Source organism: Malurus melanocephalus, unplaced genomic scaffold (assembly GCF_030028575.1).
Source record: "Malurus melanocephalus ecotype Western Australia unplaced genomic scaffold, MMel_1.1 scaffold_256, whole genome shotgun sequence".
Classification (NCBI taxonomy): Eukaryota; Metazoa; Chordata; class Aves; order Passeriformes; family Maluridae; genus Malurus; species Malurus melanocephalus.
The window spans coordinates 598,312-618,317 of NW_026623488.1; the positions used below are offsets into that span (position 1 = coordinate 598,312).

General features: G+C 36.4%; 1 protein-coding gene across 2 annotated transcripts in view; it reads right to left on the reverse strand.

The window, feature by feature from the left end:
* The window catches only part of SLC4A7 (solute carrier family 4 member 7), a 93,742-nt gene that overhangs the window by 16,440 nt on the left and 57,296 nt on the right, over positions 1-20,006 (reverse strand). For both annotated transcript variants that reach the window (XM_057375714.1, XM_057375716.1), the window contains 9 exons: positions 15,628-15,743; positions 14,052-14,209; positions 12,073-12,160; positions 10,327-10,473; positions 8,856-8,959; positions 7,148-7,322; positions 4,635-4,768; positions 3,829-4,074; positions 1,412-1,517 (listed from right to left, as the gene is read on the reverse strand). In XM_057375714.1, the coding sequence (XP_057231697.1) occupies positions 1,412-1,517; positions 3,829-4,074; positions 4,635-4,768; positions 7,148-7,322; positions 8,856-8,959; positions 10,327-10,473; positions 12,073-12,160; positions 14,052-14,209; positions 15,628-15,743 (1,274 nt within the window). The remainder of the gene's footprint in view (positions 1-1,411; positions 1,518-3,828; positions 4,075-4,634; positions 4,769-7,147; positions 7,323-8,855; positions 8,960-10,326; positions 10,474-12,072; positions 12,161-14,051; positions 14,210-15,627; positions 15,744-20,006) is intronic.

Here is a 20,006-nt window from a genome sequence, read left to right on the forward strand (position 1 = left end):
ACAAGAAAAAGTTTCTAGCTAAGTAAGACAGCATCCTAAATAATGGATCTGAATTAAAAAAAAAAAAACAAACAAAACAACACTAAGTTAGATGATACCTATCTAAAAGACTGACTGAAATGCAAAGCAAAAAGTTAAAGTASACACACAGAGCACAAGAAAACCGTAAGCCAGTAAATCAAATAGCTGGAAGCAGCACTGCTACAACCTAGTCTTTAAACAGATTAATTTTTGAAAATTTAACTTATATCAAAAATTCTCTCCATTAGCAATCTACTTTGATTATAAGCACCACCAAATCCCAGATCAGTTCTGTCTCTCAGGTAAGACTAAACATGMATTAAAGGAGAAAAGGCATATAAAATAAATAATAGAAAGGAAATATAAAAACTAAGTTCAAAACCAATTACCACACCAGGTGATGATGGTAAACCAGGAGCCACTGGTAGCACATAAAAACCAGGACTGCTAGAACTCAAAGCACTGAGATTTRACATGGTACTTCTGCTGAGCAAAAAACCTGCTTTCAGTGTCAATGTGTAGGCTCAGACACAAGCAGACCCATACAAAGATATCCACTGCTGTTTCAGACAGCCTCAGATGGCCAAAGTAGGCACACACACCAAGCACAGGTAACAAAAACCACAGCAAACCAAGAACTTGTTCAAGATGTAGGTGGGAATCAGATGCCAGGGTGTATGAAGAGGCTGTACACAGCTGCATTAGTTCCACTGCACACTGCCCAAGAAACTACTAATCAGCAAAAGTGTTTCTATCCAAAAGCCATCCAGAGTACTTCCACATGGTAACTTTCCTCCTCTTTACCTTCCCACAAAATTAGATATTGGTATAAAATATCCRCTTCAGAAGGTAATGTTTTCAAGCCTATTCCGAATAGTTATTTTCAATTTCAAGTAATTATTTTCCTCTAATCAATATTTAGGTAGTTCCTTTGATTCTAGWGTAGTTTTATACCAATGTCTAACAAACTAATAAATCATGTTTGCTACCACACTTTAACTACAAATTCCATCATCACATCATATTAAAGATATTTCTTCCAGGAACTGGAAGACAGCAAACTCCTGTTTATTTACCTCATCCCATTCACCTGCAGAAAGATGACTGTGGTGCCTAAGAGCATTAAGGTGGCTACCTCAAGCAGACATTTATATTAGCATTTAGTTTCCTGAACTCACTTATCTACGCCTCTACAATGACTTTTTAAAGCCTTATGGAAGAAATAAGAGAGTTCAAAAATACAGTTTAAAGGAAAACAGTCCAGGTTCAATTAAAAAAAGAAATCAGAAGAAAAAATATTAATCAAAACTGGTACCGTGCAGGTATTAATTTTTTATACACATGTACATACACACACACAAACAGATACATAGAGCTTTCAGATACTCACAGAAACTGTAAGGTTATTCCATGCTATATCTTCCCTAGACTTATTTAGAGCCCTCCACAACCGCAATGTTTCGTTGCTTGGTTTCTCAGGCTCAGAACACACACATCTGAAGGGAAGAAAARAAGTTTACATGGGTTTAAGCTGTATTTGCCAAAATGCAGCAATTYGCAGTAAATTCAAAAATCCTGAGGRGTTTAAACKARTCTTTGTCCCAAATTTCTAMGGAAGATGCGGAGTACAAGGCTTTTCCTTTTATCACACGACCTAGGACTATTGGGAGGCTGAGGGAAATGAGGGATCAGGTCCACCTCAAGTAAGGCACCATGTTTGAGTATTTAGTGAGTTAACTGAACATAAAAATGCTTACAGGGCTCAGCTTTAAGGAACTGTATACATAATTAGTAATATTTTTGTATGAGTAAAAATGCCCCTCCCTACTGTAGCACTTTGMAAACTTGGACTGCAGCATCCTTTATGTCAGACAGGTTGACAGAAGCACAGATCAGATAAAAAAACCCCAAAATGAAACAGACTGCATATGGGATGTTTTCAAATAAAGCAATTCAAGTACACTAAATTGTAAGCTGAACACATAAACATTCATGTAGAAGAGGAGAAAGAGATAATAAGCAACAAATAAGTCTCTTTTTACTATGAGATTCACTAAAGACATTGATAAAAACCCCAATGAACCATGGAAGGATAAATCTGCATCCTAATGGTCAAGGTAAAGAAGGAAAAAATGCTAAATGTGCACAGCCAGAATGAACCTAGATTTGCAGAGCACAATGTTTGGAGAACTTAAATAATACAAAGTAAACAAATTTTACTTTGTTCGCTAAATTCTAAAGTAACAGCAAAAGGAAGTGGTCAAGGAGTGGAAAGCAGTAATTCCTCCCAAGTAGCTGCCAACACAGAATCATCTGAAGAGAAAGGAATTGCAACAATAAGCGTGAAGAGACAGAAAGTATCATTAATTGTTGGTCAAGGCAACAACATCAACAAGCATGCTGAAGGAAGACTGACAAAACAAATTTATCAACAAAGACAATTAGGATAAAGAATGCCACCAAGTAGATAAGTAGAAATCCAGAAAAAAAAAAAAAAACACTTTCAGAGAAAATATAAGAGTATTTGAGATTGTCTTGTAGCTCAATTAACTGAACAGGYCTGTTCTGCACCCTTTTTCCACTGAAGAGTATGGAGTGGGGAGAAGAAGAATGCAAAAGGAGAAAGAGAGCAACTGTGAACAGCTGGATCTCTCACAGCTTTGTGAYAGAAAAAAATATAGGACAAACCAAAGCTGAACACCATGGCATGTCCCAAAAACCATAGAGCTAAACCAAATTCAAATCCCACCTTACCCTCTCCACCCTCTTGGCCTGCCTGTGGTAAAACATAATCAGGTAGCAAGTGGCACAAGACCTACAGTACAGTTTCTGCCAGATCAGTGAATTTAATATGCTCACACAGGAGTCCAGTGAGGACCCAGAGCCACTGAAAGAGAAGGATGAGCAGCCAGCAGAAAGGGGTATATAAGGAAGTGAGGGTACTCCCACAGCCCACTCCTGAAAACGTGGCCTGGTTTTAACAGCTGTTAAGACAGGAAAGGGAGAGTAAATACCAAGTGTGAACAAAATACAAGAAGCAGTCTGACAGGGCGTTTTGCCCTTTCCCCCTCAAGCGAAGTACTTAAGAAGAACTGAATGATTGCAAAAGTGAGCAGAAATCTTGGGAAGAGAAACACAGTAGTCCAAACTTGGTTTGGCACTGCTAGAGGTCATCCTGTGTGCAAGRTCACCTCTGTCGTGGCCAGGCAGAGCAGCTGTCCAGGAGGACAGGAAGTATTCTGCTCTCCAGCTAGGGAATGACTGCCCAGTGCAACAAGCAGGAACCCTCACCTCAGGTGAATGGTCATGACCTYGCTGGGGGTCCTTCACCCGCAGAAGGGTGTGACCACAGAGGTACAAGTGAAGCTGGAAGAGGCCCATCTCCAACAGGAGGGGAACACCAGCATTTAAATGATTTCATTTAAACTACTGAAAACAAGCAGTTTCTCTGAGCAACRGTGAGCTGGATATCCATCAGGCAGGTGTGAGCTGGTAACCCAACTCATCCTATCTCATGAGAAACTATACTTCCTAGAAGTAGCAATTCCTATTCTGACCTTTAGTAAAGCTGCAGTTAAAGCATGCTTTGTCACAGCCCCTTATCCCTCCCAGCCACCCATGGCTAACACAGAAAATTCAATTCCACAGCATCCTGAATAGAATTTTTCTGAGGTTTCTCATGCCCATACCAACCCTAGCACTCCTCCTACCCTTCCTGGAAGTTGCACCCACTGCCATTTAGTAAACAATATGCCCCTATTATATTTTCCTATTTATTTCACTAACAGATAGCAACTTGGTACGTACGAATATGAAGTCAGTTTATCCAAATCATTGTGCATATTGAAGGCATACACTTCTCCCAAATGAAAAAGCTTTTCCAATGCCTCATAAATAAATATGATGCATATAAGCGCTGCAAAAGCTTCCTCAGTAAATCGAGTGATGTAGCACACGAGGCTGCTGGCATCTGTGGCTACAAGCACAATGCATAGAAATGAAGTCCACAGACCAATGCTAGTTCGCAGAGAGAGGTAGGAAAGACCGTAATCCCTGTGTGAAGAAAGAAACAAAAAMCATTAACTGAGTCAAAACCCACCAGTACTATTTTATATTTGAAAAGACACTGAGGCCAAGCTTTATAGTCATCTATCGCTATTCTCATGTTTGGTGTTTGCTCTGAAGGAAGCAGAAACTTTTTTTTTGTCTCATCTCCCAYGAAAGCAAAGCAAYACTGCAAGGTGTTTCTAGGATTAACCGTGCAACTACCTAGCTTGGGAAGCATCCTGGGGATGGATTTCTCCAGAACTACCCAGATAGTTTCTCATAGAGGGTAGAYTGATCTCTGCTTACCCCTGCAGAAGCAAAGCCAACATCTTCACACAGTCAGAATATARCTTTACTTAAGTCCTTGCCACTTCTTATCACTGATTTTCTCATTCAGGTTTGCCAATGCCTCACAGCTTTACCAAACCGTATCAATTTCTCAGTCTCTCATCACTGTTTTTACCTTCATGGACATATACATTTACTGCACATCTGCTTTCAATTACRGCTATTGCAACACACTAGAAAGTTGAAAAGTGCACCAAGCCAATATAAACATCGCTTACCTGCAAAATTTAAATAGTATTTTCTCAAACACTAGAACTGGTCCGGTGCTTCCCAAGATAGTAAGAGGTTGCCCAGCAAAGAGAGAATAGGCAATCCCAGTTAATGAGGCTCCAAAGAGAGACTCTATTGCACTCTGTTTGGGGGAAAAGAAACTGCTGTAACTATGTCGCCTTTCAGGTTGGCATTCAGCATCATATCTGCATAAATACAACTTTAAGATGCATTAACTTAGAAACAAGACAAGATGCAAACACATTGCAATTAATACCCATGTTTGAGACAAGAATAACTTAACACAGTTTTGCAGTAACAATACCATGGACACGATTTTGAAAACTTCACTCCTGAGAAACATAAAGCCATCCAAAACCATGAGAACAAGTTACTAGTCCTGCTAGCTATGGAGGAAAAGCATACCAACAATTATACAAATTTAAAAAAAAAATTATACATAAAAAAAACTGTTGTGTAAAATGTTGTTACTCAACAGAAAGAATTATCAGTCTCTGTAATGAAAACAGATATATATATATTGCAATATACCTGTACCAAAACGTGATACTGCCTAAATCAACCAAACATTACAAAAGAAAAATAAAACCAAACTGACAGGCAGAGGTTCAGGGGAAATTACTGAACAATATTGGTTTATGTATACATGACACCAAAAATAGATGAGCAGAAAACCAATGTCCCACCTGGTAATGCATTTCTTTTCAAGAATTAAGGTATCTACTTTAGTTCTTGAATTAAATGTTTTACTATAACATTTTCTGCCAAAAAACCCAGTTACARTGCACCTCAGAAGAGAGAGGTTGGAATTTTAATTACTAAAATGATACTAAATTTATTTGAAAATAGTKAATTACTGCATCTACCACTGAGAAGTCATGGATTACAGATTCTTGCRATGGAATTACAGGGTTCCTGGAGGAACTTTTAAGCATTTGCTATTTTGAAATTATGCAAGCCTAAGAAAACAGTACTTATGCAAACTTGAGCACCAATTCAGGAAAGCATCTGAAAATGGTCAAAATGATTTGCTGAACTGRGGCTATTAAAAATGAAAATGAGTCCTTTGTTCATAAAATTAGGAAAAAAATTATAATCCCAGTCTCTTGYTCTATTACCTTTGAATTAGTGTTTTTGGCTAGTCAATGCATTAACCTTGGGGTTCTCAGTCAGGGTGGCAGGGACAGGAGCACTGTGGAGGTGATGGCCTCTGAGAATGCGAGGAAAGGTTTCAAAGACAAACTGTGTACCTTACAATGTCAGCTACTGTGCTTGAACATGTGTGTGCAGTAACTAAATGTTTTATTCAATGATGCACACCAAGTATCTGAAGGCAGGAACAAACCCGCAAACAATTCCAGATAGCTAAAAGAAAGAAGGTGTTTAAGAATCAAGCTTTAAAAGGAGAGTACTTTCATTATTATACATGTTGTACATTCAAAATTTACACTGACATTTTAGTAATCTTAGAGWGTCAAAATCAGCACRCAGAAAAGACATAAATTATTTCCTTATTTTCTATCAGCTTGAAGAGATACATCAATRAACAAATATCTGAATCAATAGTAAYATTTGAAAGAGATAAAACAGTTAACTATATTTTAATATAGTACAAGCTTAAAAACTTCATTTAAGCATCAAAAGAATTTTGTAACATTATGAGCTTCAACAGAATMTTAAAATTTGTAAGGGACATGCCTGAATACATCCTTCCCTCCCACAAAATGACAAAGCCTTGCTTCTTTGTTGTAGATTTAAAAACAGAAAATACACTTCAAACTAGTTTACTCATAAGCCAATTGACACTAAGTAACTAACATTGCTGATATTAAGTCATTTTTTCTGCTTCAAAAATGAAAGAGCAATGATATTTTGGTAAAAAGATACTGGTGTTACCTACTGCCCWACATAACCCTACCAGAATTTTGCAYGTGTATGTTTTACATTTCAGTCATTTACACTGAAGAGTATTTTCTGCTCATAAACCTCAGACATTYTATGTTYATTGTGAGCAACATACCATTAGTGCAAGCATAAACATATCCTGTCCGTTTCGTAAATGGACTGCTGGCCACACACTGCAGGCAGTATCATCCTCACAGGCCTACTACTCAAGGCCAGTACACGTCTTGGCTATCCACCTTGAGCCTCTGACTTTGCCTAAAGTAGGCCTAGTGGGATGGTGCACCTTTACTGCTATTCATTACTGTTTAGCAGCCAAAAAGAAGGCAATGYAAGCCTTTTCTCAATTCATGAAGCCATTCATCCAATAAGGCAAGATAAACATCTTTTACCACCCCTGTGCATCTTCTCCTGTTCACATGGGTTCCCCCACATTTTCCACAGCAATTACCTTTTGGGGAAGATCTGCTTTGGGGCAGGCTAATCAATTGCTGCAGGTAAATTCTTCAAATACAAGTATAAATAAATGAGACAAATGCACACAGTGACTTGCCTCTGAAGGTCTAAAAGCCTGGCCGCTACCATTCTTTGTACTCACTATTCTGCCTTGTGTAGCTTCTCCCAGGAGCCCTCCAAAAGTGATTACAGGAGACATACAGGCACAGTATAGGAAAAGAATCGAGGCCAGGCACTGCAGGCTTAATGCATCCTTGAAGTCACTCAAGAAAAAAGGTGCTTTCCTTTTGATGTCAAGTATCAAACCACCAAAAAGCCTAAATAGGTGAGATGAAACTCGTCAAACTGTACACTAAAGGATTCTAGCTAGTTTAAAACTATGGGCTACACATGACTGCCAGTGCCTATWGCCGGCACAAATTAGCTATTTCATAATCCAGATTAAAGCATAACAATTAAAAATGTTAATGAGAGTCTTATCTATTCCAATTCAGCATATTCCAAATAYAATCAACCAGGTTATCCACATTCTTAAAAGCTGACTAGGTTTTGTTTTTTTTTTTAATAGATGGGCTAGATACTGAAAGAAAAAACTTTGCAAACAATTTTACGTAAACGGTGTTTCAAGTCAAATCCATTTTATGATGTTTAAGACAAGGAACAGAAGAAATATGCTAAACCTTAACCAAGATCACTGCACTGACACATTTCAATATTGCTACTCCAACATTTAGCTGTCACTTTTTTATTTGAATTCTCTACACACATATTATTATTTCCATAAATAAATGAATGTCTATCATTCTTAACAGKGTTCTTATCTGGAGYACACAGATATTCTATAAATGTAAGYATAAAACCAAACATATGCACGYTAGTTCAACTAGGTGAGTTATTACCAATAATTTAAAAAGCAATTTTAAAAAATCTTAAAGACTCCAAAATACTATATATTAATTTGCACTTACAAAAAGTTGTCTTGTTTTTTAATTATTAAAAAAATCCCAAACATTCCTAAGAAAAATCTGTAGATAATTCTGTGAGCAGAAATGAACTCAGCTCCACATACTGTCTACAGAAACGGTAAAATGTAATTATAACAAAACCACAATGGTAAAAATCAACACAAATGATGTAAAGTCTTTCTCACAAATGTATGAAAAATATGCATTTGAATTGGAAGTTTATTATTCTGGAGGTAACAATACTGTACATTTATTCCAGAATTTGGAATAAATCAGAATTCTTKATTTATTCTCTACTCTCAGATATTATAATCATAACCAACTATTTCCAATGTTGGAGACTTCTTTGACAAATATTTTGCAATTAACAGACAACAACAATAACTGAAAGAAGTTCCTTCCATTTTATTTTATCYCTACAAGAAACCTGACCAAAACCCAAAGCTAACCAATACCAAACTGCTTTTTGCCACTTCYTTTTTCTTATTGTTCCATTTCATATACATTTAATAAAACAGATTTGTATTAATGGGATTTTTAAGTACCTAGCCCAATACTGAAAACTGCATATTTCTGTTGTAATTATGATAATTGCATGCTCCTGAAGATTAAAATTTAAAATCCAGCTCTTAWAAGTCAGTTAGTTAAATTAGGCAGCATCTTATGTGAAATCCTTCGCAAATGTGTTGAGAAACATTGCCACAGGCTTGAAAATATTTTAAGCAGATTGGCACTTAYAGGCAAGAATCCAACACTTGAAAAGGACAAAGGATGTGCTCTGACACTTACACCGTAATTTTTTAATGTTTAAATGCCAATCATTAAGATGAAGATTTATCACTTTTATTTCTTTATGGTAGCTAGCATTTAAGGAACTGAACACACCTTCCAGTTCTCTGAAGTTCAGGTCCAGCATGATGGCCTTCTTCTTTAAGACCCTCTCCTGTAGGAGTAGATCCATTTGGAAATTTAGGTGCCTTCCTTTTCTCCTACAGAAGAGACAGGAAAAAAAAAATAGTTTCAGACTGCCTTTACACGAAAAAGTATAGTAAAAGACACCGTGCAGAAACTCTACACCTTCTACACCCTTTTTCATATTCCCAGCTCATCAGCAGTCCTCCRTTTTCCAAACTAATCTTTTATTTAGTACAGATGAGTAGAACAGTACATCACCACCCATAAGACCTTACTATTATCTTGAACAATAGTATTAATCTTCCCTGTATCAAGAAAATACAAGAAATAGATTCCTGAAACACAATGAAACAAAGCCTAGATTTTCAACACACGGTAGAGGCTGAACCATGAGACAGAAACCTTTAGATACTTTTCTCYTTCAACCATTTCCAGAGCAGAAATTGTTAAACATGTAGCAGAAACTGACCTCTTTTTATGGTACACACAGTGTTTAGTTGAAATATAAATGAGAAGTCATTCCCCTGCTGAGCAAGCTGCTTACCAGCTCCTCATAAATTTTTCAACTGAGCCTGCCTTCCAAAAWACCCTGATGCCTGCTTATTTTGGAAACAAGTTACATGGTAACCTCAGGCTATTCATGAATAAACTGCACTGCTGTTGCCCCCTGTTATTCCACCCACTCTGCAAACCTCCACTGGACTCAGCACCAGTATCAGCCTTCTGAACCAAGAGCACTGGGATCTCCCCTGCTTTGGATTCTGAAGGCCTAAATTCCTTTAAGTTGTAAGGAGAGAAAAGGGGAACAAAGTCTCTCTAAGGACCCACCTTCCTTAGCTCTCATTCTAAGACTGTATCATCACAACTGAGCAATATAATCATTTTTTATCTATTTCGTAAACATTCTGTGAACARTATATACTAGACAAAATACATTAAAGCATTGCAATCAATGCTGCATGCAAACAGAAATTCTTAGAAGAATTAAAATATTTTTGCTTATCATTGCTTGATTAGACTGCTAGTATAATTTGTAACATGAACTCAATTTCTCACCAATTCTCCCAGTTGTCACACAAACTCATTTCAGTATTACAATAGGAWATATAGTAAATAACAGCATAGCAGAAAAACGATTAACACCATTTCCCCTCTTCTTCTTTTCTTTTTTATAAATTTTTTTCTAACTTAAAAYGGACAATCCACTTTTTCTTGCACAATGGATGTGGGGACATTCCTGATATTTTACACCACCTGGWTAGGAGCCAGCAGTGTGCCCAAGTGGCCAGAAAGGCCAATGAGATCTTGGTGCGTGTCAAGGGGAGTGTGGCCAGCAGGRYCAGGGCAGTGATTTTCCTTTTGTACTCAGCAGCTYGAATCCTATGTTCAGTTTAAGCCCWSCCATTACAAGTTAGACTGGACCTTTTTTTCCCCAYTTTACCTGGGAAGGAACGCTTTTTGGTGGCTCAATTCGTATAGATGGATCCCACTCCCCTGGAGGCAGGACTGTCACTTGGTCTAAAAACTCATCAATTCCTGACAACAAATCATTTCGGTCTTTTGCTTTATAGGCAACATCATGGAACACCTACAAGAAGAAAGTACTCAACATTCAACATCATGGAACACCTACAAGAAGAAAGTACTCAACATTCATTTTTATTTTTCTGAAAGAGGAACTGATTATCATTGTATCATGATTACACTTGATTATTTTTAAAAACTATGGAAAATATTTTGTAAGTCCTCAAAAGTTAGGCTTTTACTTTAGTTACATACTTTTAAATTAAAAGTTACTGCTATGCATATTCCTATGGACCATAAAATACGGAAGTTTTATCTTCAAACTCAAAACATATGTTTAGTTCATTTCTAAAATTAAATTAAAAGTTAATCCTCAATATTCAGGACATCAAGTTAATGTGCTATTGTCTGAATAATTCTGCCCTACAGCCACTGTACCACTAGGCTGTGCTAAATCATGACAAAAAAATACTTCAAATAGYTTCAATTTAATACACTAGTTTTTATTAAGAATAAGAATTCATTTGTGTACATCTAGCTTAATTAAGCTTAGAAGACTACTTARAAAGCACATGAAAATGATCCTACTAAAAGAACCTCATTTTACTCTTTTGCAGACTACTACAATACAAACTTCAAGATGCATTTTATACACAAAGAGAGAAAAACATGCTATTTTGCTATAAAAAACTGCTTGCAGAAGGATGTCCTAAATTGTTTCTGCACATTTGAAACCTGAACTGTTTTTCACCAAATACCATTARATCTGACCATTACAGCTTCTAATCTTAAATTAGATCTTTGAAGTCTACTTAGGTCTTTTTACACTATTGAATAATTTATGTTTTTTTCTATTTCAGTGATCTAGAGTATTCCTACAAATCATATCAGCCTACCTGAACTGAAAGAAAACCAGAAGCTGCAACTAAAGCGTATATTATTCCGTTCTCACATTGAACAAAAACTGTACTCAGAGGCTGGTTATCAAATGCAAAATTACTAATTTCTAGTTTATATTCCCAGACTTCAGAGTGTTCTAGAGTAAAAAGAACTTGCCTTTGTGCTACATAACCCAAGAAATTATAAGCAATTCAATAGGTGGCGCTCAATGTGAAGTCAAAATCAAAATACCCTAATTTTGCTCAGTAAGATGGCAATGCTTAGTAAGTCCTGGTTCCCCACTGTGGTCTTTAAAACCAATAGAGCTCTAAGAATATAACTTCAAAAGGCTATTAAAATTCTAATTTTATTTATTTGACCTTGCTTAGATAAAAAAAAAAAATCTATGATGACTCAACTGCAGGCATTTTTAAAACTCTGTGTCCTGAACACTCATGCAGCTGTTCTGTCCTTTTTGACAAACACTGACTCATATCAAATGCAGTTCTAGTTTATAGTTCTCTTAACCAATTTAACACAAAAATGAAATCTATACACCAAAGSCAAAATTTTTTTCAGAAATACATTTAGGATTTCTTCAAGACAGACAAGGAGGAAAGTTAATTTACTGTTATCTACTTCACTAACACAAAAAATTAAGTTTGCAGTTCTTCATTTAACCAGTTTGTGGGTTTTTTCTTTAACTTACTACTCCAAATCTTTTACTGAGATCAGTTGCTAAATTGTAGACTTTAGCTACAAGCATTTAAAATAGATCACTCACATCATCTGTCATAAGTGTTGCTATTGATCGTCCAATTTCATGGTACTGWGGAGCTTTTCCTGCTGGTCCCAGCAACAAAAACAAAAACCTGTGGAGAAAGTAATAGAGATGAGTATGGCTGACTCATTTGAGTATACTCAGAGAGGGTCTTTCAAATTAATGTCTAAAGAAAATTCAGTGGTGAAATAAAAACACTATTCTCACCACTTCAGATCACCACAGTGCTGCAACACTGTGAAAAGACTGAGCTTAAAATCATTACTAGAAGGAACTCAAATTCTGAACCAAAATTACTCAGATGTCTTCTTAATTAAGCCTAATTTTTCAACTTCATATAATGCCTGATAAATACTAGAAATCCAGAGATTAAAGCTCAATGAATATTTCCTCTGGATTCTAAGCCTTTCTGACATTCCCAGTAGCAAAGACCCCCTAAGTGGCAGCCCAGGAGCTTTACAACCTGTCCTAGGCTCCTTGATGATCACCTTTTGATGGGAGTTAAACCCCCTCTTAAGCCTGTTGTGACTGGGTATGCCACACAAAGGATGTCACACTGAGCATACTCATATTGTCACATCTTGGTTTTGTGTCAGTGGAAAGGAAGGGAACTTGGATACTTGAACACCTAAGAAGGTAAGTTACATTCTGGGAAGCTGATCCAAGTTGGAGCTTGGGTAACAGCCTATGTGAGCAGTCTCCATTTCCTAGCACAGTAACAGTGCCTAACATAAAACYCACCAAAAGCAGTACCATTTTATAAACTCAAAAGGATACAAACCAAAGAGTGAACCTCAGAAATTTGWTTCACAACCTTCTTCCTAYATTCCATGAAAATGAYGCTYCCAAGCACAATACATCTGAAAAATSTAGCGCCTTCYTTCAACYCATACTACAAAAAGCTCAATTCTCCTTTGCAAGTTTACTACCCTGAAACTGAGAGTGCATCTTCAGAATCCAAGTATGTTATTCCAGATCTCTAAGTGTACACCATTCAGAAAAACTTAGGATAGAAAAATTTTAGCTACAGTAATCTGTATACAGAAATTTTGGAATTTCCCAATAAATATWATGAGCACTCATGTCAACGACTGTGAAAATTCTCACATAGATGTACTTTTGCCTTTCAAAAGAGTGCATAAGTTGAAAATCACAAAGATAAACAAACACTTTGATCATTTCAAAACATTAAAAACCCACCAAAAAACAGAAATGTACAAATGYCAAACACCACAGAACAGCCTGATACATCAATGTGCACAGAAAATGAAGTGCCATGCRTCATGACTGATGAAATGATCTTCTACCTTTATCATGGGACCTGTCTTTTGGTATTTTGAACATCTGTAGTAAATATACCCGGAGTATATTGGCGAGACCCATGGGTTGGAGGAGCAAGGGTGATTGCACCAGGTYGGACAGCATATTGCAGATTGAAAACTGCTCCTGTGTATTAGCTGCCAATTGATTACTCCAATATCAATCATGTAGTTTTGGGCATACAATAAAAAAATGGTTTTGCACCACCTAAGGCATTCAAATGCTGTGTATTTTAACAGAAAGAGCAGAGCTACAGATTAGACAGACCTTCAGATTTGAAGTGCTCTTCCCCTCCGACAAGCTGAAGGGAACTGTAACTATCTTCATGCCCATCCTTAAAATGGCAACACAAAGTTGGAAGATTCATTGCTTTTACTCCAACTCAGTWATCAGTTTGAAGTCCTGCACTTGCTTAAGACAGCATCTTAMCTGTACATACCTRTGTATATATGTATATGTATGTGTGTATAGAGACATAGATATATAATGCATTCAGAAAATTTTATGGCAGATCTCTTTCCTTCAAATTTTGCAGCAAATTAATGGCATAAAGTTAAACAGAACTCTACATTTTTTAGCTTAATACAGTATATATATTTGAGATCTTAAGTATTATCATTTTATTGCATAAGTAAAGCCAGACTTTCCAGGCATTTATTTACCGTGTAGGAACCGGAACCTCTGTGAGACCCGAGAGAAGCACAGCAGGGGAGAGCCTCACAAAAGCAATAATAGGTCTTTCTAAAAAATCTACTTCTCCCACTAACACATTTGATGCTTCTGCTCCTGAAGGAATTTTCCTCATGAAGTTCATATCAACCTATTCATATAAAGATGAAACAAGTGTTTATTCCCTTACATTTCTTAGYAGAAATTCCATAACATAATTATGTTTATCAGAATTTACTAGACATTTATGCTACAAAGAAAAATTAAAAAGCAAATTAAATACCCCACAATACAGAAAAGACAAACACATTTAGAAAATGYCAGCCAGCCAGCCAAGTAATAATAAATTATTTTCTATAAGTTAGATTTACTAACACCTAGGATATTCTAAAGATTTCAAATCACCTTTCTAATATTATAATGACAAACATTCCGTGATAGGACATAAATTAACAAAATCTATGCACAATTAAGTAAGGAGAGTTCATGTAATTACACATGGTTTCTAGAATGCAGTGAGTTATTCCACAGCTGTGTATTTCAAATATGTCATAATTTTGGAAAATAATTTGCATTTTTATCTTTTCATCCATAAAAATAAGACAGCTGAAAATCTTCATCTCCATTTTTGTATGTAATTACAGAAGTGCATTAGAAAATGGTACAGCACATGAACTCTGTGTTCACATACACACACACACAAGCACCAGTGACATTGCTAGCTAGGAAACTTACAGATGGCCTCTTGAGTCCCACACCAAGTGTGCCACAACTACAGTGCCAGGAGGCTGACTCCTGTCCAACAGGAGACAAGGCAGGTGTACACAAGGACAGGCCAAGCAAAAATATAAAAACYGTGACAGAGGAGCAGGAGTATATGGCACCTGCCATGATTAGATCAGAACTACAGTGTAAGTTAGCTTTCCATAAACARAATTATTTAACTTGGCAAACCAATTTTCTTACAGTGTTTCGTAGTACAGACGACACTTCTGACTGAACTTTATAGTGACAGCCACAATGGAATTTGCCCAGCAAATTTAAATTATGAAAGACATATAAGAGATTTACAGTAGGTTTTTTACAAGGTTTCTTTAAGAAAGTGGTATTATATGTTCCTAATCATTAAGATGTACAACTTTTGTTGAGAAAATTCGTAACACATATAACGCAAATCCTCCTTAAAACTCATCTTCACAAAAAAAGAAAAAGAAAAAAAAAGAACCAATAAGAAGTCCTAGAAAAAAAAGTTACAACAAATCTACAAAACTGTTTTCATAAGAGTCTTAATAGCAGATGTGAAAATATCTCCATCTGCATGAGAAAGTACAGCAGCTGTACTCTAACGTTACCAAAATACTGAGAAGATCATGAAACAGTTCCCACTGGAAGGAATTTCAAAACATGTGACACATTTAGCCTAGGTCATACTGTGACACAAGTTATCTCTCGTTACCCACTTCTTGTGTACACTGATAACTCAGTTGTAACTAATGGGGAAGTTACAACCAGCAGTTTTTGTTACATAGTTAATTGATTCTAAACACWAAGGTATTTCATGTTACCTACCTTACTAAAATCAACAGTGCTGTTTTCTCTGCTTCCTCCTGTCCCAGTACCTTTAACATCTCCACTTTTCCCAGTGTCTAAAYTTCCAGGTGCTGACTGTGGAGATGCCAAAAGCCCTAAATTAAAACAAAGAAGGCAAGTTTAAAATGGTGCAGGAAGTGAACTGAGTGTGCAACACTACCAAAACTCAACGTGGAAGCTTGCTTAAAGCAAAAGTGCACGTTATTCAGTAAGTGCCCTACATTAGTATCATAAATGCAACATTGACAAGTCACTGTGTTGTCAAAATAATGACATAATTTTTAAAATTAAGTATTGCCCAAATGATGGCCATTTGCAGAACAGTCACCAGAAAACATGAGCTATTTTAATTGCAGAAAAAATAACTGCTGACATTTTAATCATAACTGATTCAGTAGYTAGCATAAAGCATCTTCACCATACTAAGAAGTCCTTGGTCACCAAATGCAAACACCTCTAGTCTGCTGTGTAGMAGCTATTGCAATTGTAAAGAGTGTCAGCAAGCCTCAGATGACAACTACAAGGAATGTAGCCAACAAAGTTAACTAAACTGTACAAGTAAGTAGAGCATGACATGAAGGATCCACAGCTAGGTTTCAATCAACAGACMAAAGCTCCCACTATTCATCCAACCACGCTACTGTATGGAACACACACCTAAGCTGAAGGCACACACAATTAAGTTTTTCAAGTTCAACATACAGCTTCCCTCTAACACCTGCACCAAAACAAAACCATGTTATGTATCTCGCTACACTGCCAGCAGCACTGAATTGCAGGTTCAGTAAAGGGTGCAAAAGGCAAGTAACCCAAGTGYTCACACACTGAATTCCTTGTGGCATCAGGGTTCTCCCTAACCAATTAACATTTAAAAGCTGGTCTAGGCATGCATAACCAAGCCCAAATCCCACCTTTTGAATTACCTTTTGCTCAGTTTAACATGCACTAGTAGTGCATTCGGCCTTCCTGCTTGTCTACRCTAGAGCTTTCAGCTGTGGTGAGTGAACATGCTTTCACATGCTTTCAAAAACACATCTAGATAAGGACTATAGCCTAAATATTGTATTACACGGAGAAAATTTGTACTTAGGTCAAGCACCTCTCTAGTCAAGATATAAATGAAGCTCTCTCTGGCTACCTTTGAGCTACTATTCTATCATAACCACTGCCACATAACTACTTGAATACCCTCATGTTTATAATTTCCCACTTTTGACATTTTTAACATTTCAAGTGACAACTGAATTCACTATATTTCATCCCCATATTTGTTTCCAAAAAACACTTCCAAAAAGTCATCGTATCAACAAAAAAAATGCATGTCCAAGCCTTGACCACTAATTTTCATTCCTACAGTTTATAAGGGATATAGCTGGTGTGCATAGTTTTTCCTGAAGCAAAAATCAAATTAAGTTAATAGGCTTTCATTACCTTCATAAATCCTAACATGTAGAAGTAATGAGCTAACACACACACACATACACACACACAAAACAAACCCACAAAAAAAAACCAAAAAACACATTTTACTCTTCTGCTCTAAGATTCATGTGTTATTGATAAGAATCAAAGCATCAACCACCTAAGAAATCAGCTGATCAAAGTATTTAACTGCTTAGGAGTTGACGTTTTTGCAGAACTTTATAAATAAATACTAAATAGTTACAGAAGAGCAGCATAATATAAAAGTTTAGAATTTAAAACTTTTWTCACTTTTTCCCCTTCTCTGTAGCAATACAGGTAACTAAAAATGTTTCTAACTGATGAAAGATGAGCCATAATGCATTATTTTGCACTTTTTGGGAAAGTACTGTAAGCAAGAGCAAGCAGACACTGGAACAAAAAGTGGARAGACAATAAAAGAGAAGAACCGAGAATAAAGATTCTACATATTAGCAGAAATATTTTTATTTCAGTACTAAAGTGATACTGATTCTTCTCAAAGGTTTGCCTTCAAAATTTCTCCAATCAATCACAGTTAAGCGTCACACGTTTTGGCACTGACACAGGAACATTTGTCTGATCCTAAACTATGTGTGAATAGTTTTCCTTTCTGTTGTCCTTGCAGCTGGACAGACTGCTGCTCACAAGACAATACTGCTCAMAGGTTTTCAGACCTGAGCAAGCATTTCCATACAGAATTGCATTTCATAATGCTTATCCATCAATACGGTATTTGCAGGGAAACTCTGAATAAAAAAAATGTATCTTCTCTAATAGTGAAACMCTTCTATTCCAATCTCACATTAATAAAAGAACTTATATCTCTCTCTTCTCCAGCAAACTCAAGGACAACCACCTAGTAGTACTTTTCAGATTTTAAGACAGAAAAACTCATTGTTACCAAGCTACCGAGGGGATCCTTAAAAACACAGTACTCTTCCTGATGTTGGGCAGATTTACCACTTGTCTCCTCCAAAAGACAACGGCAGATTGAGTCTTCAAGTAACTTGGAATAAAACCCCATGAACTCAAGTTAAAGTACTTATAACTACACCTTCACTAATGATCACATGCTTTTTCTAGCCAACTATACTTAGTATTGTGATCACAAAAATCCAATCAACATTATCTACTGAAAAAAGAAAGCAAGAAGAATACATACATTTTTCTCAACTGCTTCATATAAAGATGAGCAAGACATGAGTTCAACACCTAAGCACTATTATTCCACAATAATAGTATTAATAAAGGCAAAAAATATGTAATACAAACCTTCTAAATATGAAGTTCATCATATTTGTATTTGAGAAAATTAAAATAATTTTTAAACTAAATTCCAATGCAGCTCCAATGTGAAAAAAATGTTCAAATTACTACTAGAGAGCAAATATGCAATCTTTCTGAATTCTGTTTTCACTAAGCAATTACTGTAAGAAGAAACCTGTTGTAAACACTGTTTTTCTCAGTTTTAAAAGCATATTTATCAGTGGACCAAAAGACCCCTTAAAACAGTCTGTTTTGCTGTTGTTCACAGATATGAAAGCTCAGTGATGCTGGTGAATTAACACTGTTCATTTTCGGCTGTGACACAGCTCACTTCTTAGCCCTTCCTACAGAGTTCATTATTCAACAGTTCAAAGATGGGAAAACAAACACTGCTCTTCAACTGATGACAAAATTGAAAAACATCAAGAGAAGCCTTTGTCTGGTTGACTTACTATGAACTGATGMCTGGCTGATTAAAATTAAGTGGTAGACTAAAGGAGTGTCTCTGTTCCCTCCTTTTCCAGTAACTCACATTAAGTTCAGTAACCATCCAGCTACTTATGAAAACTAAAAAATAAAGGTCTGAATAACRTAAGGCCAGCTACAGAGGAATGTTAAACAGAAAAAAGCAACCTATTAGAAAATTAACACAGTTCCCAACGCTCACAGCAGGCAAACCCAACTCCAYAGAGAAGTGGAAAATGTATTCAGATTCAATATTCTGAACTACTAGGGAGGTGATACAGACTATAAAGTATTGTGGAATGGACCAGGAAGATGTTTGGGCTTTTTTTCTAATTAATACCAGGAATATGACTTGCTTGTCAGGGTTTCCTTCTGACTCTTGTCTCCCAGGACAGAGACTGGTCCAGTTGCAGACCTGAAGTCATAGTCTGAGAATGTCTTCAAAAGCATTTCTAAAGAAAAATGTGTCTATCTGTGGTCAGATGACTTCTTGAACTAAAAAGGGGAGAAAACCCCAAAAAAACAAAAGTATCTTCCTTAATTGTTGGTGTTTATCATTTTCTGGAGTTTTACTTATTGATTAACTAGGACATCATCCTTTTCAGATATTTTCTTTATGAGAAACATCTCCATGAGGAACAAAAGCAATCTGAACAAGACTTARGAGATTCTAGTAGAAAACTTCATGAGTGAATAATAATAGCATCATGTACTTGAGCTTAATTTATTTGCCTTCTGGATTCTAAAGATCTTGTGTCTATCATGCTGTCATGCCTGTCAAGAAATGAGAACTGGAAAAAACAATTAGAGCTGTTATTTTACTTCTAAGCACCTTTGGAAGATGACCTGTGAGAGAATTATCATCAGGTGAACTCTCTTAATTTCCCATAAGGAAGTAAGAAAAAGATCTTCGTTTGCTTTTCTGAATTKAACTAACAATGAGGCCTCTATACTTCAACTGAAGATAAGGAACTATGGCATGGTTTGGTCTTTCCTTTTCAGTGACTTGGCTCCCAGTGTGAAAAGGCAGATAACCACAGCCTCTTCTGTGGCAGCGTATTTTCACTGCTGTGTATAACAGTGTGCTTTTATTTATTAAAAAAGTGAGGAAGAAAAAAAGAAAAGCCTCAACTGATGGAAGAACTGAGTGAAATCACCCACTCACTCCCAAACCACACAGGCCT